The sequence below is a fragment of the Larimichthys crocea genome, chromosome VII, assembly GCF_000972845.2.
Source record: "Larimichthys crocea isolate SSNF chromosome VII, L_crocea_2.0, whole genome shotgun sequence".
NCBI classification, from domain to species: Eukaryota; Metazoa; Chordata; class Actinopteri; family Sciaenidae; genus Larimichthys; species Larimichthys crocea.
Window position 1 is genome coordinate 27,096,567 of NC_040017.1, and position 23,387 is coordinate 27,119,953.

At 42.9% G+C, this 23,387-nt stretch overlaps 3 protein-coding genes and 2 non-coding genes across 11 annotated transcripts in view; 4 read left to right on the plus strand and 1 right to left on the minus strand.

Annotated features, from left to right (window-relative positions):
* Nucleotides 1-567: 567 nt before the first annotated feature.
* On the plus strand, nt 568-3,338 carry eif3k (eukaryotic translation initiation factor 3, subunit K). 2 transcript variants are annotated; one of them, XM_019265549.2, is made up of 8 exons: nt 568-768; nt 1,283-1,381; nt 1,494-1,614; nt 1,736-1,813; nt 1,904-1,970; nt 2,117-2,194; nt 2,296-2,421; nt 3,189-3,338. In XM_019265549.2, exons 1-8 carry the CDS (start codon nt 707-709, stop codon nt 3,218-3,220), a joined length of 663 nt encoding a protein of 220 aa, XP_019121094.1. In that variant the 5' UTR covers nt 568-706; the 3' UTR covers nt 3,221-3,338. The 2 variants fall into 2 exon arrangements, with proteins under 2 accessions (XP_019121094.1, XP_019121095.1); XM_019265550.2 differs by having other exon boundaries at nt 1,739-1,813.
* Nucleotides 3,339-4,035: 697 nt separating this feature from the next.
* zgc:85932 (calpain-9) lies at nt 4,036-17,692 on the plus strand. Its single transcript, XM_027280004.1, has 20 exons — nt 4,036-4,345; nt 7,030-7,099; nt 7,674-7,792; nt 8,065-8,198; nt 8,557-8,728; nt 8,889-8,960; nt 9,227-9,318; nt 9,402-9,476; nt 9,924-10,084; nt 10,793-10,950; nt 11,036-11,244; nt 11,486-11,528; nt 12,374-12,448; nt 12,794-12,854; nt 13,636-13,700; nt 15,021-15,089; nt 15,190-15,268; nt 16,156-16,272; nt 16,458-16,516; nt 16,711-17,692. Exons 1-20 carry the CDS (start codon nt 4,097-4,099, stop codon nt 16,735-16,737), a joined length of 2,106 nt encoding a protein of 701 aa, XP_027135805.1. The 5' UTR covers nt 4,036-4,096; the 3' UTR covers nt 16,738-17,692.
* trnak-uuu (transfer RNA lysine (anticodon UUU)) lies at nt 13,874-13,946 on the plus strand. Its single transcript has one exon. It is a non-coding gene; the product is annotated as a tRNA-Lys (tRNA).
* Nucleotides 14,752-14,824, minus strand: trnak-uuu (transfer RNA lysine (anticodon UUU)). The gene has a single exon. It is a non-coding gene; the product is annotated as a tRNA-Lys (tRNA).
* A 3,254-nt stretch (nt 17,693-20,946) lies between the features above and the next one.
* The window catches only part of actn4 (actinin, alpha 4), a 44,877-nt gene continuing 42,436 nt past the window's right edge, over nt 20,947-23,387 (plus strand). For 4 of the 6 annotated variants that reach the window (XM_027279893.1, XM_027279898.1, XM_027279894.1 and 1 more), the window contains exon 1: nt 20,947-21,312. In XM_027279893.1, the coding sequence (XP_027135694.1) occupies nt 21,193-21,312 (120 nt within the window). In that variant the 5' untranslated portion in view covers nt 20,947-21,192. The remainder of the gene's footprint in view (nt 21,313-23,387) is intronic. The other 2 variants (XM_027279895.1, XM_027279896.1) reach the window with 1 other exon arrangement.

Genomic DNA, 23,387 nt, shown 5'->3' on the forward strand with positions numbered 1-23,387 from the left:
CAGTTCTACACTGTGGCCACTAGAGGGCAAAATAACGTGTCACTAAGCGTGTGCTGCTGCTGCCGCCCTGTGGCCACAGTGCAGAACTGCAGCACATTAAAACAGCACCCACTTCCGGTCACTACTATTAACAAAATAAAATGACCAACTGAAATAAACGAAAGAACGGATACGATTTTTTTTTCTGTCGTCTTACATTTAAGTTCTTGTACTTGAACTTTTAACTGTGCCAGTAAAGATAAAACTACTACAGCTAAACAGAGTGACAGTTTGGTTCTTTCAGTTCGTCATTTTATTTTTTAGTGCCCGGAAGTGCTGTTTTAATGTGCTGCAGTTCCGCACTGTGGCCACAGGGCGGCAGTAACGCTCGCGCTTTGCAATACTAATTTAAATGATTCGTGATGGTTATGCATATATTAATATATATTAATGATCGTGTTGTGTTTTTTAAAACAGACAAATTAAAATTTAAATCAACAGTTGTCACGAGTCAGACGAACGTGGCTAAGCTAACATGCTAACGATACCTTATAGCGGTCCCTCCATTATGTGTGTCCGTGTAGTTTCCGGTCGGTCTGTGTGTGTGCGTCGCTCTTTCCTTTCCGACCCCTTTCTCCCTCCGCCCCGGTGCCGTGTCTGTTCTGTGGCCCACGTGCGGATTAATTCGGTTTTTCACGCCAAAGCTCGCGGTAAAAGTTTGGACCAAATGTCGTCGTCTTTCGAGCAGATGAGGGCGAACGTGGGGAAGCTCCTGCGGGGCATCGACAGGTACGGACCGACCGGGCTAACGGTAGCTTAGCATGTGTGCTAACGATGCTAACGTCTGCTGAGTTAACACAAAGACTCTGATCATAAAATATTATTTAATAATGTTCATGTGACGTGAACGGTTTGAATTATGAAGCAAACAAACATTAAAGTGATCAGCCGCTAACGTTAGCTCCAACATGTCCTCGTTTAAACACAGAAACACACAGAAATACACATAAATACACATAAATACACATAAATATACATAAATACACATAAACACAAACATCTACAGACCCACATTAAATTCTGATGAAGATACTCATTGTTACTTTCCAGTGAAATGTTGTTAAAGCTGCTGAATGAAGCTCTCGTGAGCTCTGACTCAGTCACAGATGTTGACAGATGTTACCTGCTCAGGTCTGATGACATCCAGAGGTTTACCTGGTGGACGTCACCAGTGAAGCTGTGGTTCAGGCCTGCAGTGTAAACATCTGTCCGTCATTCACATCCTATCTGCTCTCTCTCACAGGTACAACCCAGAAAACCTTGCAACGCTGGAGCGTTACGTGGAGACACAAGCCAGAGAAAACGCCTACGACCTGGAGGCCAACCTGGCCGTCCTGAAGCTGTACGTCTCTACGTGTCAAATCCAGAATAGTGACTCAACAAAACACAAATCATTGTATCATCCATCATCGTGATTCAAACACCCGTCTTCTTCTTCTTCTTCGTCTCTGCAGGTACCAGTTCAACCCGGCGTACTTCCAGACTCAGGTGACCTCCCAGATTCTGCTGAAGGCGCTGACCAACCTGCCACACACCGACTTCACTCTGTGCAAGTGCATGATCGACCAGACTCACGTATCCTTTTGGTGCCGCTAACATCTGTACACATTACTGTGTGTGTGTGTGCACTGCTTCTCTTGGGTCGTGGTTGGGGGCTTTGTTTGGGGTCGGGGCCGTTTCCTTGACTACAGTGTCGCAGCAAGAGGAACGCCCCATCAGACAGATCCTCTACCTGGGGAACCTGCTGGAGACGTGCCACTTCCAGAGCTTCTGGGTACAAATACACACACACACACACACTTCCTCCAGACTTTATGAAGTGTGTGTTCTTCATGTGATCATGTCCTCTTGGTCTTCCTGACAGACGAGTCTTGAGGAGAACAGAGAACTCATCGATGGCATTACTGGTTTTGAGGACTCTGTTCGCAAGTGTGAGTATCATCTTCATCGTCTTCATCGTCTCCTCACAGTGGACGTTCAGTTCTTAGAATAAACACAAGCAGGAAAACAGAATAGCGTCAGCATGTTGAGACGAGTCTGTGCAAACATCATCATGAACGTTGTCTGTTTCTTTCAGTCATCTGCCACGTCGTCGGCATCACCTACCAGACCATCGAGCACCGGTTACTGGCTGAGATGCTGGGAGACCCGCTGGGTAAGAACTGTGACCAAGAGAGCTCAATGTGACGGAAACTCTCACCGTCTGTATGACTGTTCTACTTCAAGCCTCTTTGACTCGTCTCTCTCTCTCTTCAGACACGCAGGTGAAGGTTTGGATGAATAAGTACGGCTGGACGGAGAATGAGGAAGGACAAATCTTCATCTTCAACCAGGAGGAGAGCGTCAAGCCCAAAAACATCGTGGAGAAGATCGACTTTGAGAGTGAGTGCTGCTGCTCGAACAGAGAAACACAAGATGAAATATTATATAGATGAGATTTAACATGAAACAAGCCTTTGAGCCGCAAGTGTCAACTCTAAAATCTGCTTGACAGAATTCGTTCACAACAAATATGTTTTTATGTTTGTGTCAGTAAATGTCGAACCAGCATGAAACTTCAAACTGGACAAAAACAAAAAAAACATCTTATCTTATCACGGACACTAAACAACAAACAGACGTGTGTGTCCACAGAAATGATTGTACAGACACAGTTTGTTTGTTAAAGTGTGTTAATCATTATTTGCACACGGCAGGGCGTTCACTGACTTCATTTCACTGTGGGCAAAATGACAGTTGACTGATTCGTCTGTCCACATCTGTTTGTTGTGATGGTGAAAAGTGCTGCATCATTTCTGAGGATCAGTTCAGGTCGCCGTTTCACTGACACTAGTGATAAGAGTCTTTCATATTTCCTAAAAGCCAGCAGACGATGTTGAAATCAAATCTGACGTTGTGAAACCAAAAGAGTCGAAACTGACCTGAAGTAACTGGTGTGGCTCGTTGGCGTGGGTGGAGGTGGTGGAGTTTAAATGTGAGGGCTGCACCTCGCTCCTCGTCTTCATCATGAAACTGACAGATTGTTGTAGATCTTTGAGTTTTCAAATGTTATTCAAACTTAAACTGAAGATGATTTAATCCTCGTCTCTCTGACTTCACACTGAGTTTATCATTTGTTTGACTGAAGTTCATCTTCTTTCTCTTCACAGGTGTTTCCAGCATCATGGCCACATCTCAGTGATACACACACGCTCACACACACACTCACACTCACACACACATCAGATTGACGGCAGATTGAACAGGTCATTCGTTTTCAGAATCACTTTTTTCTCAATAAAAGTAATTTATCATTTCCAGCCTGTGTGTGTGTTTGGTTCTCTGAACGTTGTTGAAACATTTTTTATTTGTTTAAAGTTTCATCAGATCATTGACTCCCCACAGTGGAAACGTTTACCAGAATTTTCACTTTGTGTGTGTGTGTGTGTGTGTGTGTGTGTGTGTGTGCGCTCACAGCATGAGTTCACACGTTCTGCAGGACTCTACATGCACCAATAAAACGTTGATTTCATAAATGTATTGCTGTAAATGACACCAGTCAACACGGCTTCACAGATTTGAATCATCTGGGAGTGTCAACAGAAACTGAATATTTCAATGACAGACGATGTTCAGATAATAAATGACATCTCCGGAGCAGCTCGTCACTGGGCTGAGAGGTTTGAACCACTGTGCTGATGAATTGATTGTATTCACATGTACTGTTTATCGTCACCGACACTGAATAACCGTGGATCCTTCAATGAAACCCTGAACACATCATCAGGTTTTGGTGATTTCAGGTGAGTCTGCAGGTGTGAGGCTGGACTCACCTGAGGACAGTTACATGGTTTATTTTGGCAGCTTTGTCCATGACTCGTGATCTGTGGAATACTTATATTTGTTGAAACTGTCAGCGTTGCTTCCTTTGCATTACGTCAACATGTGGGCGTGGCTGTTGGCCCTCAGGTGAGTCTACCTGTGCGCTTCAAGAGGGCGTGGCTTCTGTGCGCTGTATAAGTTCAGATAGACGCTCCTGAAGCTCAGAAGAGAAAGTGGATCAGAGATCAGGGCAGACATGAAGAAGTCTCTGAGCGTGTCCTCTGAAAGCTCCCTGCCTCCCCTGGAGGATGACGTGGACTCGGTCTGCTCAGACGAGCTGCTCGGCTCTCAGTCCCGCCGGTGGCTGGCGGACCTCCTGACCGCAGACATGCCTCCAGAGAGCGGGGACGTGAACACGGTGGGCCGGGACGGACTGTTCGTGGACTATCACTTCCCCCTGGGAGAGCTGGAGATGCAGTCCAATGTCAAGTGGAAGCGACCAAAGGTAAAAAAGATGCAGACATGAAGTACTGAAGCAGTCTGAGGTACTTCTACTGCAGTAATGACACTTCATGATACTTTATACTTTAACTCAAGACAATGCAATATTCTACTTTTTACTCCACTATTGTCACCAGGGATTTCAAATAATCATCTCATAAGATATGAAGCATGATGATGCATGAACAGTATGTACTGTCAAATAATTAGACAAGCGTCATCACGACTAATAAACAGTTCATATTCCTGTAACTGCTCATCCTCATCAGGGTCACAGGAAGCAGGAGTATATCCCATTCCAATAATATAAAATATATTAAGATTAAGATTAAAAAGTACTCTAATTACATTCAGCTGATAATACTTTAGTACTTTAGTTAACATTGTAACATTTTATTTAGAGTGCTGTCCAGGTGAGTTCTTCATTCTTGCTAACACAGACTGAGTTCATCACATGTTTTGCATGAGACTGTCAGATAACTATCATACTTTGAAACACAGAATACAGACGTAGTTTTACTCTGCAGAGAAGATGTAGTATATGGACTTCAAAGGGAAGAAGCTCAAAGTCAAACTTTATTTGTGTGATAAACCTGATTGATGATTTATTTATCGCCAAGTGGAGGCGTATAAGAATGTTTAAACTCCATAAAGCCATAAAGTATCCAAAGAAAGAAAGAACAATAACAGAAGAACAGATGAATCTATTGGTCTTAAATCAGCCAGGACAGACGGGGTCTTTTTCAAAGACCTCACCTTGTACAGGTGTCGAAGGTCATTTAGGGTCACGCCTGCAGTTTTGCTGCATTTGATCAATTTTATTCAATGCTGAGAAGAAAAGTAGCCGCAGAAATCTGTTGCAGTGTGTCCACAAACAAACTATTAAGTTACTGTAAGGAGGATGATAAATCTTCATGTAAAGTATTAATACATTACTCATTACTCACAGTAATAAACTGCAGATAAAGCTGTAAAGTATATGCAGTGACTCATGGATCTCTGTGTGAGTTTGACAAGTAACAGTTATAATAATGACTTTTTAATACAGACAGATGAAGGAGAGCAGGAGGGCGTGTTTCATAGAAATCACATGGAGACACGCAAACACACAAACAGGCCTGCAGGGCGACGGGACGGAAACAAAGAGAGACTTAGGGCTCGGCTCGGTCAGGATCAGAGAAAACCAGCTGGTGTATTTAAACAGGATCTCTGTCCAGTAAATGTGATCTGTCAAAGGACGTAACAGGGCATGAAAATCATTACACAGGACTGCACTGAGAGGTCAACTGTTTTCTTTTATCACTGTTAGTATTGAATGTGTGTGAATGGGTGAATGAGATACGTACTGTAAAGTGCTTTGAGTAGTCGGAAGACTAGAAAGGTGCTATATAAGTGCAGTTCATTTACCATTCCTCCTCTGCCACTGAACCAAAGCCAAAAACAATACAACATGTGTAAACACGTGTAACATGTTTTCACAAGACTCCAAAAGTCTCTGTGCTGCAGGTTGAAGGAGGAAAGCAGTCTTTTAAATGGCTTTCTCAAACTGACAGTTTTGGCCTTCGTGGAATTTCCACCAGGTCGGACAGGTTAGAAAAGCTGCGAGTGAAGCCACAGAGTGAGGTCAGAGCAGACGATCTTCTTCAGACGATCTCCATCTCTGCAGGTTACAAAGAGAGATAACGACGGCTCGTACAGTTTTTCTCCTTCTCTGGATATTTATTATGATGATCTAGCTCTGTGACACATGGAAGTGTCAGTGCTGATAAATTTGAAAATGAATTGTGTTTAATCATGACAGCCGATAAAGATCCAAAAACAAGCCACAATAAAAAAGCATAGAGAGAAATAAAACAAGCTTTACAAGCTTCATGAAGGTTGTGTTTATTGCAGAAGTGTCTCTGACAGTTTCATTGTTTCTTTTCCATGAAACAATGAAAAATAAAGCAGACTTAATCACTTGATTACTTGCAGTCATTGAACTTCATAAGGAGAAATGGTACGGAGGAAGGTCTCAATGATTCTGATCCTTCACAGAGATGAGCACGTGAAAAGAGTCAACACTGAACCTACAGCAAACATAATATAACATGTTTAAATCTGTTTGGCTTCATCAGACTCCCAAAGTGTGGAAGTCTGTCTTACAAAGAACAATGAGGAGTGTTGTCAGTGTTTGTCACACTGTGATGCACAGTGTTGAACTTGTTTCCTCCTGTGGTGACATTCAGTCATCACACACTGAGGTCCAAACAGTTCAGTCTGCTTCTCTAACATGAACCTTCAGTTCATCACTACACCTTTTTTTACTGTCAGTCTGTGTGCTTATCATTGTGTATTTGTAGTTTGACACCTTGTTAACTAAGTTACTCATCACACACACACACATACACACACACACACTCACACACACCATTCCTGTTTAACTGGTACTAGTAACACACACAGTACACACTGCAAAAAAGCAAACCTGGCAGCACTACACAGATAACTGCGGTCCTGTGTCACGTTTATGCCACACCGCTCTGACCGCTCTGGGCTTTAATACATAGCTGACACTCCATTTGGCATGACACAGGACAGATACACTAAATAAATGAACTCCCTTTTTTCTCTCTCCTCTCTCTCGTTTCCTCACCCTCCCTGTCCCCCCTTCTTTTAACCAATCACCAAACTCCCAAATGTTTTTAGGAGATCTGTCAATCGCCTCAGTTCATAGTAAATGGAGCTACACGCCTGGATGTCCGCCAGGGAAAACTCAGTAAGTAACCTGCAGTGTTAAACAATACAATGTTTTCTACAGAACAGAAGAGACACTTTTCAAACAGTTATAATTACATGGGTATATTTTCTCAGATAGATGAGCTTAAAAGGTTTGTGGCTGTGTCATATCCAGCTCTCTTTGTATAGCCGTGGCCTCAGTTTTTTATTAAATAAGTCATGACAGAAAGTCAGAAGTCTGATACTTATGAGGGTTATTTGAACCTTTAGACCAGTTCAACCTGCTCTGATTATCCAGGCTGCTAACAAGAACAAGCAGTGAAGCTTATCTTAGCATTGGAGTTGAATACTTCATGTGATGTTTGTACCTGTGATTAAACAGGCAGTGTTTTTCACCTGAAGACAAACTCCTGTTTAACCTAATGCGGTCATGTGATATTCTCTGACTGCATGCGCCATAATTCAACTAGCCAGTGAAGCAGAGAGCCAAAACATTTCACCAGTTGTGCAAACGACAGCTGCACATGGAAACAGTGCTTATTAAATGGAAGTGCAGCCTGTTGAGGATGACCGTCCTGATAACCTGACCTACTTCTAACATCTGTTTTCTTCAGATGACTGCTGGTTACTTTCTGCTATCGCATCTCTCTCCGTGCATCGCTCCCTGCTCGAGAAGGTCATGCCTCTGGATCAGGGCTTCCAGGATGGCTACAACGGCAGCTTCACCTTCAGGGTACATACCTGAACGATACCTAACATGCTGTGGTCTGTGCAAATCTCAAAAAGCTCATATTGAACTGCAGTTGTAGTGTGTGTGTGTCCTACAAAGATGGTTTTAGAATGATCAAGGCACAAATGATGAAATTAAACTTAATGTTTCAAATCTTTCTTTTCTATTTTTTACATATTAAAATTCAAAATGTAGCTGTAACTTTTGGCCTTTTGTAAAGTTGAAAGTAGGCCACTGGCAGAGTGACAAAAGCACCACCCTCTATCCCTCTGTAGTTCTGGCAGTACGGTCAGTGGGAGGAGGTGAAGATAGACGACTTGTTGCCAACTCAGGGTGACAACCTGATCTACCTCAGCTCCCCAGAACAACAGGAGTTCTGGAGCTCCCTGCTGGAGAAGGCCTACGCCAAGTGAGTCCCTGACAATAAGTCTGTGTGTGTGCATGTGCACGCATGTGTGTGATGTAGAAGTCATTATCTGATTTGGAGGTAACTGCAAAATAAGATTAACCTTCACTGAAATGGAATGTGAGGGTAAAAACACAAAAATAAACACAGAGTGCTTCTCATGTTCTCTGGCATCACTGCCAGAGTTAAAGGAGCAGTGTTTGGTGGCATCTAGCACAGTCACCAACATAATCATAATAATATCACAAAAATAAAATGTTCAGTCAGTCTCTTCAATTTGAGGTTTACGACTCTTCCTTCCATCTCTGCACACTCTGTCCTCTCTAATCTTACTCTGTCCTCCGTGTATCTTCTGTCCCAGGCTGAAAGGTGGCTACAGAGCTCTGGACATGGGCTTCCCTCATGAGGCCATGGTCGATATGACGGGTGGGGTGACTGAGGTATTGAACGTCGTCTCATTGCCCAGAGACCTGCCAGTCCTCCTCAGAGACCTGCTGGCCAAAGGAGCACTCATCAACTGTGCCACCTGCCAGGTACAGTGAGGAGGTGGCAGTGGCATGAAAGATAGAGACACTGACCCACTGGGAAACATGCCATGAAACATTCCCATTGAATGTTGACATGTGTGTGATGAGTCAGTGTAATTTTGCCTCTTTCTTGTCCTGAGTGTGGGTGGATGTTTTTTCCCTCCAGGGTCCGTTGGAACAAAGGAATGAACTTGGAATCATGTACAGACACGCCTACTCTCTGACTGCAGTAGAAAGGGTAAATGCCACTAAACCAGATTTTTAAAAATGCCTGTTAACGTTATATATGTATATTTTGTTTAGCTCACAGAGCGTAATTGATCTAAAACCTGATCACAGCCCGCTCACTGTCAGATGTGATGAGAGCTTTCTGTCTGAGATTTGAAGTGCTAAACAAATCTAAAGTTTAAATCAGGGGTTTGTGAACCTTACAGCAGACATGTAGGTTCATCATGGCCTGTTGTTCCTTCTGCTCTCACCTTTTTTTGTCCATTTTTCTGTCAGGTGAAGACGGCATACGGCACTGAGGATTTGGTGCGAATCCTCAACCCCTGGGGCAACACAGAGTGGCTGGGGCCCTGGAGTGACTTGAACAGGTTGGTGCATTCATACAGGAGTCAAATTATACAGTTTTTAACTGGTTTTTATAAATGTTAAAAGTCTCTTTGTCTCTGTGCAGTCCAGAGTGGAAGACAGTGAGCCCCGAGGAGCAGAAAAGACTGGGCAGAGTCAGCCGGGAGGACGGGGAGTTCTGGTGAGTTGGTAATGCTAAACGTCTCTCTGTCTGTGACATACGTCACTGCTGAACCTTTGTCCACCTTCTGCAAACACGAAACAAAACACCCTGACATGTGAGTCTCCGTCACAACAGGAACCGGCTTATCTGCGACATTGTTTTTTTTGTTCTCACACAGTTTTAAATTCTCATTTGTGAAGAAAAGTGTGTACTTGTGACAGACGACAACACAAAGCTTCATAGACATAGCAGCTGTAACACTGCTCAGGACTGAGTCCCAGGTCTAAAACCTGACGTTTATAATTACTGGACAGAGTTTGATATCAACTGAAAACATGCTGGCATTGATTCGATTATCTGATAGCACCTGTTTTATAAGCACTTTGTTCTGCAGGGTGTGTTTGACTTCTCTGTGGTTTTTATTGTTTTATGTTCTGTCAGCTGACCGGTTTCTCTTCCCATCAGGATGTCGGTGTCAGACTTCAGACAGAACTTTGAGTTGATGGAGGTTTGTCACCTGACCGATGCTCTCAGCACATTGGGCTCCAAGGCGCAGCCGTGGTCCTGCGTAAAGCATCATGGGGACTGGGTGCCGTCCATCACAGCGGGGGGCTCTCCGAGAGGAGGTGACACGCACCCCCACCCTGTTTATTGTTCTGTGCATGATAACTGGTCTGACTATTTAATGACATATTATTACCACCAATTTCTGATATTTGAGTAAGAAGCTTCTTTTTGCAGTGTTGATTTTTGCTGTTAGTCCACACTGCACATTAAAATCCTTCCACCATGCTCAGGAGGAATAATCGGCTTCCTCTGTTCAGCTTTTGATGTGAAACATCTGCATGAAGGTTTAATAAACTAGCAGCAGCAAAGTGGAGTCAATAATAAATTACCAGCGAGAGCAGCATGTACCTGAGTTAGGCCTGTTTTCTGTTCACACAGACCACACACCTCGTCTTTTTTGTTTTTTACATAACAGGTTTTATTTAAACATAAAGTCTGGACTTGTGTCTTACCTTGTCTGTACACTGTAGATTTTACTTTCAGCTTAACATTGGTAAAGCTGCAGAGAGTCCTGCAGTCAGAAAGAATCCTCTCCAGGTTTGATGATCCATTAATTAGGATTAGCTGTTGACTCATGTCAGGTTGAGACAAGTTTTTTTGTACAGAAACAATTTCACACACTGTCTGTCTGTCTGTCTGTCTGTCTGTCTGTCTGTCTGTCTGTCTGTGTGGGTGAAGTCTGATTTAACCAGAAGCACAGGAACATTTGACAGCATTTGTATAAGTTTTCATCCAAGCATGTATTTAGTAAGTTTGTGTGTTTCCAGGTCTGTTCTGGCAGAATCCTCAGTTCTACTTTGACCTGTCGGAGACAGACAACAACACAGAGAACTCTCAGAAGACCTGCTCCTTCGTTTTGGCTCTGATGCAGAAACACCAGAGACGCAAAGGCATTAGCCTGTCCATAGCTCTGCATGTATACCCGGTACACATGAAAACCTGAAAACAGGCTCACTAGTTTGTTCTGTCAGTGTACATACATGCATTATAAGTCTGTGCTGTCTCTCCAGGCCCGTTCAAAGAATACGTACCTGACGCCTCAGGACTTGAGTATGGTTCGCCCGGTCCTCTGGAGCTCCCTATACTCCTCACGTCGGGAGGTTGTTCTTCGTGGCTCCCTGAAACCAGGCCATTACATCATCATCCCTTCAACCGCCGAGCCCAATCAGCAAGGGTCGTTCCTCCTCCGGGTGCTGACAGAGAAGGGCAATGATGCCATGTAAGTCATGGATCAATCTGTTGACATTTAGTTGTTTTCATGCCATTGCTGCTGACAAAGTCAAAAAGTGTCCACCAGTCTCCATCGAACTGTCTGATTCAAGTAAAACAATCGATGAAAACTGATTTGTTGTCATTTCTGTCATGGTGATAAAACTCTGGTTTCTTTAGGTGTCAAACTTTAACATTTGTGATTATAAATATGTATATATAAATATTTTTAAGTGTATGCTTTCTTACAGTCCAGCTGTCAAACCAGCACCAAAAGACATCTCTCTAACAGAGGTAAGAGACAATTTCAACATCACTTACATACATAGGTGATCACATAATTTACAGAGTGAAGCAGGCTGGGCTCAAACGAAATTCATCAGTGTTGTGACCATGGTTTAGGTGAGATAAGTGTTAAATTGCTTGATGCATACAGAAACTGCAGGAAATAAAACTTTCTCTTGTTGATATGGACGTGTGGTCACTGACCCACACAGTAACTGGCGGCTGGTACTGCCTGATCCATCTAATCCACCGGCCTGTCTGTGTGAACTCACTTCTGTACCACTACTGATTGGAAGCAACAAAACTCAACTCAAACGGCTCAACAGCGCCTCAAGAGCTCACACAACAGAATACATCTAAGTGTACTCGGTTTGCATATTAAAACCATGTGATTCGCTGTTGATACACTCATACCACAATGCAATGCACAGAGGACCACAGCTACAACACAAATCAAAGACAGAAATGACTTTTAATTGACAGTCAAATTTAGATTTTATTGACAGTGACATGTCAAAGTTGCAGTTTGATTTTGTGCATCTTAATGAAATTAAATTTTTGTGGATTAGATGCAAACAAGACAACAGCAGTTTGTGTGATGTGCACACTGTATCTCTTCTAGTATGCAATTAAGACACATCACGTAATCAAGCTGAAGATTTGTCATATTGACACATACCGACCGAGCTATCCAGACTCTCTCCAGATGTTCCCTCATGTTCACCTCTCTGACTGACTTTACCTTCAATCATTTCAGACAACAATCACAGCATTGGTAAACAAAGAGAATGTCAGATCACATGTCAAAGTAAAAGCTTGTTTCTGAATTCAGACTCTGTATTTTTGTCCTGCAGCTTTCGTTTCCTCACCAGGCTGCTCTTCCTTCTCCTAAAGCTACTAAACAACTGTTCAAGAAGCACTGCAACAAGGTGAGATTTACTCACACACTGCTGCTGCACATCCAGACCACAGCTGGAAGTAGGTTTTAGGCCTTAGCCTACTTTATTGTGCTACTTGAATGTTTGCAGCATTGGAAAACACCTTTAATACCACACATAATCTGAGTATATTGACTGATCTTGTTGGCATGTCTCTGGTGTTCAACCGCACCCTTCTGTTGCTCTGTGCTGTATGTTCTAATCCTAAAGGTTATATGCAGTTACTGCTTTTAACCACAAACAGTTAAGGGGTGTGTGTGTTGTTTTGAGTGTGTACATGTATGAAGAGGAGTGTCTCTGTGTGTATTATACTGACACTGTGTTTTGTGTCATCAGAAAGGCTTGTGCAAACCAGTGCACCTCCACAGCCTGCTGACTGAGGCCATACAGGGAGGAGGTCAGTGATGTCTCTGTCTGCTTTCATGGGTGGATTAATAGACTTGTTCAGTCTCGTTTCTTTCAACAGAAGATCGTTTCCAAAATTGAATTCCTTTAGTGATTGGAGGGAACAAGTCATCCCTGTGCAGAGCAGCAGCTAAGGATTCTCACAGGAGCAGCCAAACTAACTTTGACATTTCCACAGTAGTTATCTCTTTTGACTTTAGTGTCACATGTTTGGCAGGGGTTTGTCTGGAATCCATTGCTCCACGATGTTGATTAAAACCAGAGCTCGGGCTAAATCTGTATCTTTTCATGACGTTCCATGACACGTCTCTTGAGGTTTGAGGTTAGGATTAGATTAACATTATTATTTTTACAGTCACCGCACTAAATAGTTAGTCAATGAATCAGCCAGTTGACCTCAATAGTTTCTGCTCCCTCTGTCTCCATCTAACGGAAGAAATGACACATGTGACAGATGTCGGTAGTAGAACTGCTGCCATATCAGGATGGAGGATGTGTGACTGTGACTACTGCATGTCTATGAAACTTTTTCACCAAAGGCTCAGGGATCCACACCCACGTCTACTGAAATAAGATGTTTGGGGTTCATTAACATAACAACATGAATATTTATGACACTGATCCCACCCCTGCCTCAGCATGCATCCTACAACCACTACAAAGCAAAGACTCTTAGAAAAACAGTCTGATCCTCATGTTAAGATAACATTTTAATAACGTCTTCACAGTTCTGGATTAATACGTCCACTGATGTTCTTACTTGTTGTGCTCAGTGTTGGCCGGCAGTGAGAAGAACTTGGCTCTGGAGCACTGCAAGAGTCTGGTGGTCCTCATGGACGTATCCTTGAACAGTAAAAGTAAATCTGAGCAAGCACACAGTGTCAGAAATATAAAGAAAACATTTCAGTGTGAGCAGACACATAAGCCAATCACAAGTAAGTAACAGAAAGAACAAATGATCAGTGTCATTGATCGGCCTTACTGTGTGGTGTGAGACACATTATTGACAGAGCCTGGATAGCTCAGTCGGTAGAGCATCAGACTTTTAATCTGAGGGTCCAGGGTTCAAGTCCCTGTTCAGGCGAGACAAGTTTTAAGCTTCCTAGGAGCTGACAAAAGTAGAAAATGAATAAATCACCTACATCTGAAATCCTGTCACCGGCTCTGTTGTTCATATCAGTGATTAGACTCAATTAAAAAAGAACAAATGAGTCAGAATTTCTGCTTTGGCTTTACGTTACCGAAGTACGGCCCGCGGTCAGATTTCATGCGGCCTTTGTTTTTGTAATATATTATTTATGGCCTGCTAGGATTGTGATTGGTGTAATTTTTTCATTTTAAAATGTTTCATTTTAAAAGTATTGGCCCTCAGGCATCTTCACATTGTCAAATCTGGCCCTTCTGTAACAAAAAGGTTGGACACCCCTGTTGTACACCATTGTCCCATAATGCACTCCACAAAGTAAAATCTAACAGCTACCAAGGATTTTCTATAATAGAAGATAACACATCACAATCTTCACTAATAATATGAAGCAGAGTGCTGTTTGTGATGTGCACAGATTGTGTTGAAGTAGAGAAGAGGAGCAGCAGTGCCTGAACCCACATGACACAGATACAGGAAGGTAACATCTGCTCACAGCTGCAAAAACACAACAGTGAAGAGGAAAGACACAAAAACTTCAAACCAACAACAGCTGCATTGTTCAGTTGCAGTTTGATTGATGATCATAACTCCTTTAAATACATGAATTTATTATGAACTGCAGAAACTGTTACTGTGACACTTACCTTAAATACTCGAAGTATTTCAGTTCTGTGTATGATGTGTAGATCTGGAATGATTTTCCAGTTGTTATTGTCTGCTTTATGTATTTTAAAACTTGTCTCGCCTGAACAGGGACTTGAACCCTGGACCCTCAGATTAAAAGTCTGATGCTCTACCGACTGAGCTATCCAGGCTCTGTCAGTCAGCTTAACACATCAAATATTCCAAGTTCGGTACTTTTTACTCAACTGATTGATCTAATATCATACTGAGATTTTTAGTCTGTGCAGCATTTCATCTGCTCGGTCCAGCAGGAGTAAAAACAAATATTACACTTGTGTTTGAGAGTTGTCACTGTTGAAAGTTCCTTGACTTCAGTGTTTCCTCCAGAGCCAAGGCATCGCTCAGCTCAGCTGGCCAGAGTTCCAGGGTTTGTGGGACAAGATCAGGAAGTGGACGGTGAGATTATCAACAGTCACTGAGGAGATCAAATCACTTTTTGAGAATGTAGCTTTAAATAATTAGCTGTGTAACTTCATTGTGTTTAATCTCTCTGCAGGACATCTTCCTGGTGTTTGACAAGGACAAAACAAAGCACCTCGAGTATCAAGAGGTGGCCCCCGCTCTGAAGGCAGCAGGTAGGACTGAGGACATGCATACATACATAGTTTATTGACATTTCACGGCTGTGTTGAATAGTTATCGTGTCACTTGTGTACAGTCTTTGCTGGATTCTGATTTTGGTGATCTGGTTCCACATCTGTCAGGGAAACTTATGTGACCAACAGGGGGAGCTAAACCACCTGACTTTACCATTTCTCTGCTGTTAGACATAGATCATTCTCAAAGGTGGAAGTAAACTGGTTACTTTACTCTGACTACATAAAATTTTCTCAAGTCATCAATGTTTAAAATACATTTTTGTAAACTGACTGATGTTATAGTAATAAAATACCTTCAGTCAATTTGGCAGTGACTCAACTCTTTTGTTTGGATTCAGATTATGTATGAAGAAAGTGAATATAAAGTAGTAAACTCACTAATTTGACATTAAATCTAACACAGAGCTCACATGCTGGAAAGCCGTGAGGCCGTGAAGCATCACGGGCACTCTGGCCTTTCTTTGTTTGAAATGTTTAACCTTTAAATAATGCAGCGTGAACTTTGTCCGCTCAGTCAAAAAAATCACACCCACCGTTTGGTTTAACTGTAATGAGTCACTTAGTAAGAATAAATTCAAGTACTTCAAACCACCTTTTTTACTTTAAGTAAAACAGCAGTTAGTCAGTAAAACATTAGTGAGGTGTAGTGCCACGCATCAACACCTCTGTGTAATAGTAACATTTTGGTAGGAATGCTGAACTGGCATGCAGTGAGCTCTACTCTCAAATTTACAGCAGCCTGAGAGATAACTGTATCACATGAGATCCACTGACAGTTATGTGTCTCACAGGAAGACACTGAACCTGTCAATAGAGTAATTTATTCTGACCCATGTTGTTTGTCTGGTCTGTCTCTGCTCCAGGCATCATGGTGGATGATTTGATAATGCAGCTGGTTGGACTGAGATACACAGAGCCCAACATGACCATCAGTTACCCCGGCTTCCTGTATCTGCTGATGAAACTGGAGAGCATGATCCGTAAGTGAGGGAGCTGGAGGGATGGAGTGCATGTCACCTTCATACATTTGACATTCAATTAAAATCTGGTGCCAGTAGCAGTGATTTGAAAATTTACTTTGGCTCACATCATGGCGCGATAGGTTGAGGACAAAACAGAAACAATTATTTGTCGGCACAGTTTGAATGTTTTTCTTCTCTTGCAGACAAATTTCAAGCATACGACATGGTGGGAATGGGAACCGTAACCATTAGCTACAGACAGGTGAGAGTATAGATTTATATCTGTGCAACCACATAGAGGATAGAGAACTGAAAAAAAACAACTGAATCAGAATTAACAGATGTGATATACATATTTACATCTATTCAGCCGATGAAACCTGTAAATAAAATTTAAATAACATGAAAATAAAATGTATTTATTTTTAACTTTTTCTTTTCTCTGATTGGTTCCAGTGGCTCCACATGACCATGTACAACTGAACAGATGGATTCATCAGGATTAGTTTTTTGTTTTTTTTGTCTATTTTTCATGTGTGATTTTACTGTGTAGTGGTTCTTTATAGATGTATGCAGGTAGATATATAGTTCAGTGATAAACAGGCTTTGTACCATTCAGTTCATCACATAGTCAAACAGAACAGTAACAATAGTTTCATATTTAAGATTTTTTTTTAGTCACAGAAACATCCGGGGTCAAAGGTCAAAGTAAGACAGACTGAATTCGCTCACCTCAGTGATTTAATGAAACTGAAAGATGTTGCCTCACACTTATTGTCCTCTCAATGTGGCATCAGTCTAAAGTAAGGATATTCTTCCCACCTCCAGTCTAACATGAACACTATCTTTGTTCAACTCTGAAATAAAGTGTTTTTGCAGCTTTCAAATGTGTGATTTAAAATGGCGACGTGAAACAAATCAAACAAGGATCCATTTATTCCAGAGGATTGATGTCATGTACGTGATGTGTATATGTACAGAAAGATCTGTTAGTCTGTTAGTCTCTAACAAAGTGTTTGGCCTGTTGAGTTTCAGTGTCATGCTTTGTTAATAAAAATTATAGAAAGAGTCAAAGTATGTGAAGTCCTCAAGTTTCTTTCAAGGCTACCAGCACCAATATTTTCAGGTAGAAGCGTTTCCTCTCTTAGCTTTGTTATATAAACATAACTGTTGCATATTTTAATAGAATTGTTTTATATAATGATTACAGTTTAATGGTGTGTTAAAGGACCAGTGTGAGCTTGCAGATTGGAGCTTCAACTAAAGGTCTGGCCGCTTTGATTGACAGGTGGGTGCCATCACACACCGCTGGTTTCGACATCCAGGCTTCATTCAGTCTGCCTCGCTCCACCCACAACCCACGTCTTTGTCCATTTTTGGATTAGCTGCTAAGATAGTAACAGCATCAAAGGCACCGCACTGAGCTTCACAACCCCTCTGTGGGGGACATCACGGAGACTACGTCCATATTTTATGTGTGTGAGCAGAACCTGTGGTGCAATGTAGCCCACTTTGTGCATGGGAGCTCCCTCTCCCTCTGTAGATATGAAGGGCTTTTTTTAAGCTAATAAAAAACAGGATTATTAGTTTCAGGTGATTGTATACAAACAAAAACATAATTATGAATATTATATTCCAGTTCTGCATATAGATATGCATATCCATAAATCCTACACACTGGTACTTTAAATGTATGAATTTTATTTCTGCTAAGATGAATCCAGCCATTACAGGAACAAAGAGAAATGTCAACAGTACATGTAAAATAAAATATGATGACCCAGAACAGTGTGTTCCCTTTTCTTTGGTACCACAGTCATTTGGTTAAAAGTTGATTGAAATGAATGTGCCGGCGTCCAAGTGCTGTTCATGTAAGTTTGCAAGTCATCTGGTTGTGTCTGAACTACTTCTGCCATGAATAAGGCCGACTCCCTCATCTCTCTCTGACCTCTGTCAGATATTTAGAGACACTCATAAGGAGGCCTTTCTGCTGCTTCTGAATGTTCATGTTCACTGTTTCATTGATTTCTGTGCTCCTGTTTTCTTTTTTCTTTTTTCTTTTTTAGGTCTAGTTATTTATAGTACTTGGTTATATAGGTCTTCTCTGCAGCTTCTCTACAGGGTCTGTCTGTATAGTGACCCCAACCACAGGAGATATTTTGAGAAATGACCCTCTGTTCTTTGCTCATGTCTGGAATGTGTAAATATCCGCCTTCCAACATCGTTCTTTAAAGTGAGAACAGTCAAAGATACAAATACCAGAGGTTGTATGTGTGTGTGTGTGTGTGTGTGTGTGTGTGTGTGTTCAATATCCTGTTGTGCTACAGTGTTGGTTCAAAGGCATATGATAGTCATATATCAGCCACACCTTAACACACTAACTGTCTGTTTTCCTGTTTCTGTGTCTTTCACCTCTCTGTGCACTTTACCAAATTCTTTTTGTCTTGTATTGTTTCATTTTTCTGTGTTGCTCCCACATGAACTGGGGATTAAACCCCTCACTGCACTCTAGCTTCTTGTCAGACAGACCCCAGGTGGTGAGGGTGGGTGGACACACCTCATCCATCCTACATATCACAGCTCCCTTATGCACGCACGACTGTGTAACCACTTTTTATTCCAACAACCATCTTCAAGTTTGCTGATGACACAGCTGTGATGGGCCGGATCACTGAAGGAAGAAGAGGCCCTGACCCGCTGGTGTCAAGACAACAACCTCCTCCTGAACATTAACAAGACCAAGGAGATGATAGTGAACTTTGGGGAGAAGCAGGGGCAGAACCACGGGGCCTCAGTAGAGAGAGAGTAGACAGCTTCAAGTGTCTTGGTGTCCACATCACTGAGGGCCTGAGTGGAGTGCTGCATCACTGTCACCAAACATGACCACAAGACTGCACATCTTTATCAAAAGAATACATTACATGTTAATGTTATCTGTGGGATACGTGCAAACTGTGATAGTGTGTTACTTCTGTGTCACACACAGACCAGTTAATTGAGTTTTGTCCCCGGTGTTTTGTTTGGCTAAATTCAGGACTCATCTTCTCTTTGTTCAGTCCCTCTTTAAAGAAATAAAAACAGTCCATTCATAAGTGGCTCGTTCCTGCTAATGAGCCCAGACTCAGGCTGTAATTATGACTCAGAGCTGTTGTGACCAATCACAGAGCTGTTAGTAGCAGAGCTGCACTATATAGCATCACATGATAACATCAAAGCTGAGGCATGGCCCTGCTGCAGTCTGTATGCTGCTGCGAGCTGCCATGATGCTAATGGAGCAGGACAGCCTGAGTATGACCTACTTCTGTAGGTGGCTCCTGCAGGAGGGATGGTCACCCTGCAAACCGGCCTGCACCTCCTCCTGGCAGATGTAATGGATGATACTGCAGCTCAGGCCTTTCTGCTTTATGGGTGTCAGTCCTCTGGGTCAGTGGTTTTCAAATTGTTTGGATCACGACCTTGTGATGGGCACAGGCTGCACATGTATCAGCTACTAAAGATTAATTTCCCTTTTCAGGCTGTTTCTTTTTTTCAGAGGAAGCAGAGACAATGCACACTGTTTAAAAAAACAAGAATAAATCTGAATTTTCTGACCCGATTGAAAAGCTTTTGGCTCCACGTTATTCTGTGATGCTGACCTTCAGAACCACTCTATGTGTGCATTTCTGGGCTTTTGTCCACAGGACAAAGCTGCATCCTTCTACTTATCTGAATAACTGATGTAGACATGTTAGAGCTCAATTAGCAGCTTTATTTGATAAGCAGGGTGACACAGTTGTAAATGGACAATGAGGTAAACTTCTGACTTTTGCTGACACTTTTAGACTTTTAGATATGTTTACAAGAGTCCATTGGAGCCCTTTTATTTTGAAACACCATGAAAATAAATGAACAGACTTGTGACAAAATAAATCTGTAAAACACAGAAGCACCGTCTGCAAAATGGTTTAAGTTGAGTTTCCCTTCAAAATAAAATAAGTCTCACTAAACTTTATAAATGTGCCCGTTGGTTTCATGTCATTAAAGTCTAGTTTATCTATAACACGGATATGTGTTTGTGAGAATTTCTTAATTGCCAACATTTCTAAAGACAACAGCAGTGAAATGACAGCTAACATACCACGAGGTGTCACACAGTGTTTCATTTCACATTGATAATGTTTCATTGTTTCAGCAGCTCACGTTCAAATGTGTCATGAATATTCATGAGCTGTCTGGACCAATAGACGCTTCTGCAAGCAGGTGCGTCAATTCACGCAGAAACACGCAGACTCACGCAACAAGGTGAGAGAGGTTACCTTCAAAATAAAATGTCATACCTTCGGTGAGGGATTCCCGAAATTAAATGAATAAAAAAAATATGCACAAATTATTTTGAAAATTGATAAAATAAGCATGAATTTATATGAATATTCAAAGGGAACATTGAGGACTATTTAATAATTGTTTAATGTCCAAACATAATAATTATATTTAAAGCAAGCGAGAAAGAAAAGAGACCTCCTGCATGAGGCGTGAAACAGGCGAAATAAACCATCAAACAAAGACTTTATATTTATGTATTTATGTACTTTCATGGTGCTCGGTGGTTTTATGTGTCACACGTTTCAAACGTGCTCATTTTACGCTGAAAGGTGTGACCGGACGCGCGGCTCCCCGCTCCCGCAGCTTGCCGCTCCCGCAGCCTGTAGGAGCGGCCGGTTCCTCCCCGCAGCCTCAGTCCAGAGGAAAGCTTTTCTTCTCGCAGCAGCAGCGGGATTTTCTGCCTGCACACGCCGGATATTCATCACATTAAAAAACACTCCCGAGAGAAGAAGGACTGTTCCTGCCGTGTTTCCCTCCGCACCCCGCCTCTCTTATTTTTTTCTGTTTTATTTTTATTCCCAGCCCCCTCTGACAGTCTGTGTCTGTCTGTGGCGCACTCAGGTTTCTTGTGCTGACATGGTAGATTATCACGCTGCCAATAACCAGTCCTCGGCCGCCGGGGTCTACATGGAGCAAGAGAATGACTGGGACCGGGACCTGCTGCTGGACCCGGCCTGGGAGAAACAGCAGAGGAAGGTGAGTGAACCAAAAAGTCTGGGCCCAGCTGGGCCGAGCCGAGCCGGGCTGAGCGGAGGAGGAGGCGGCGGGCAGAAAGAAAATGGCAGGGGAGGGATGGGACAGGGAGTGGAGGTCAGAGCCTGTGCGGGCCTCGGCTCTGCTCTGCAAACCCGCAGCTGCTCCCAGTGCCCCACTTTCCTCCTCCCAGCCCGGCTCTCCTCTGAGCTCGTCCCCAGGCTCCTCAATGTCAAGATGTTTGTTCCTCTGGTTCGTTCCTCTGGACGTGAAGCTGCTCCTTCTCTTCAGAAAGAGCTTTTCTTTCTCCTCTGACACTTTCCCGGATACAGCATCAGATAGTGATTGTGCAGACATGTGTGATTGTGCAGACATGTGTGATTGTGCAGACATGTGTGTTTGTGCAGACATGTGTGTTTGTGCAGACATGTGTGTTTGAGGCTGAGCTGCTGCTGCCCGAGGCCGATAAGAGAGTCACAGCTGACCGATACCAGGCTGCTCAAGGCCGATATACTGATAATTTAAAGTAAAGCTGCTGTGATTCATTCCAGTCATCCTGTGTGTGTGTGTTGGCACAAAGCTTTTCATCTGAAGCCCTGACCTGCCTCATCATCTTAAACCTTTCCAAACATTGCTGGGACATAATCCGTCCTCATTGATCTGTCCGTCCCTCATGACACGGTCCTTGTCTGACAGTTCAGGTGAAGTGCAAAGTCAATACAGCACAGAGAGTGTACACCAAGGTGTGTGTGCAGACTGATGTTATATCTGCTGTTTGTGTAGCCATAGAACTAGACGCCCACTCGCCGTGCTGTAGATTTCAGCTTCACTAATGTTCTGCATAAATATTAAGACACCAAATTAAACCACAGCACCGTCTGCTACATCAGTACTTAGGCCCAATACTACACCAATCATCACCGCCGTTATCACCAGAATAGCAGCCGTATTACTCACCACCACCCTGAACAATCAACAATCATTAACATTTACACAGCATTGCAGCTCTTTATTTATTTAAAACAAGCTCTCTGCTCTGCTCCAGCTTCTCGTCCTAATGTTCCTCCTTTGGACCTGTGTGCAGTTTCCCCACAGAGGACTGATGAAAGATCTCCGCTAATATTCACAGGACTGAGGTCACCTTGTGACCAAGAAGTGTGTCGAAATCAAGCCATGACATTATTCCAAAATTAGAGCACATGTGGCTCCGATGATGACATTTATGTCATGGGAACCTTGTGATGTGACCACATGGAAACCCTCATAGGGAGCGGAGAGGCCGTATAACGAAGGATGAGCTAAAGAACCATGGCTTAGCTGTGTGTGTGTGTGTGTGTGTGTGTGTGTGTGTGTGTGTGCAGTGTTAACCAGACTATGCACCCTATCTTATTCTCTAACTAGCCAGATGACAGGCATACCTCCGAGTGGTGTGACAGCATGCCGAGCATTGGATTGTGCATTTTTATTAGGCCGCTCAGCGTTATAGCCGTCAGCATCAGACATTCCTGCAGTCAAACCTGGCGGGCCTCGTCTGTCCTTCACTGTTACCTCAGACTTTCTGCATATTTGGCCAGAGATCGCACAGGTCAAAGTTTCTTCAAGAGGAAAATCTAACCTACCAATCATTAACAGAGCGAGGCTTGTTGTTCAAACCTGGGCAGGGGTCCATGCCCCTGTGTTCCTGAATCTTCACTAATCAGCAGAGGCTGATAGGTGTTGGGTTGATTGGGAACAGTACAGGCTGGGGACACGTCCGTCTCCCTGCCAAGCTTGAGCTGTGCCGGCCCCAGTGAGGCGGGGGGAAGCAAGGGCGAATTCCTGCGGTGTATTCACGCTCACTGTGCCAGTTATTGCGCAAAAGTGAGCAAATGCCTCCTGCAGGAATATCAAGAGACTTGGACAATAATGAGTGTGGGAATGGGTTCGTCCTTGCAGTGTGTGAGTCCGAAAGGTCAAAATCAAGAGTGGTTTGTTGGAGGCAGAGTTTTCCATCGTGCTGAGTAATGAAGAGGAAAAAGACTGCAGTCCTGAGGATTCTTTGGCATTCTTGCCTCTATTTGGTGTCCACAGAACATGAG

Excerpts from the sequence above, each read along its gene's own strand:
- eif3k (XM_019265549.2), top strand. The coding sequence starts at position 707 with ATGTCGTCGTCTTTCGAGCAGATGAGGGCGAACGTGGGGAAGCTCCTG. Across the intron at positions 769-1,282 it reads CTCCTGCGGGGCATCGACAG|GTACAACCCAGAAAACCTTG; the intron begins GTACGGACCGAC and ends TCTCTCTCACAG. Across the intron at positions 2,422-3,188 it reads GGAGAAGATCGACTTTGAGA|GTGTTTCCAGCATCATGGCC; the intron begins GTGAGTGCTGCT and ends TTCTCTTCACAG.
- zgc:85932 (XM_027280004.1), top strand. The coding sequence starts at position 4,097 with ATGAAGAAGTCTCTGAGCGTGTCCTCTGAAAGCTCCCTGCCTCCCCTG. Across the intron at positions 9,319-9,401 it reads CCCTGGAGTGACTTGAACAG|TCCAGAGTGGAAGACAGTGA; the intron begins GTTGGTGCATTC and ends GTCTCTGTGCAG. Across the intron at positions 12,855-13,635 it reads TGAGGCCATACAGGGAGGAG|TGTTGGCCGGCAGTGAGAAG; the intron begins GTCAGTGATGTC and ends TGTTGTGCTCAG.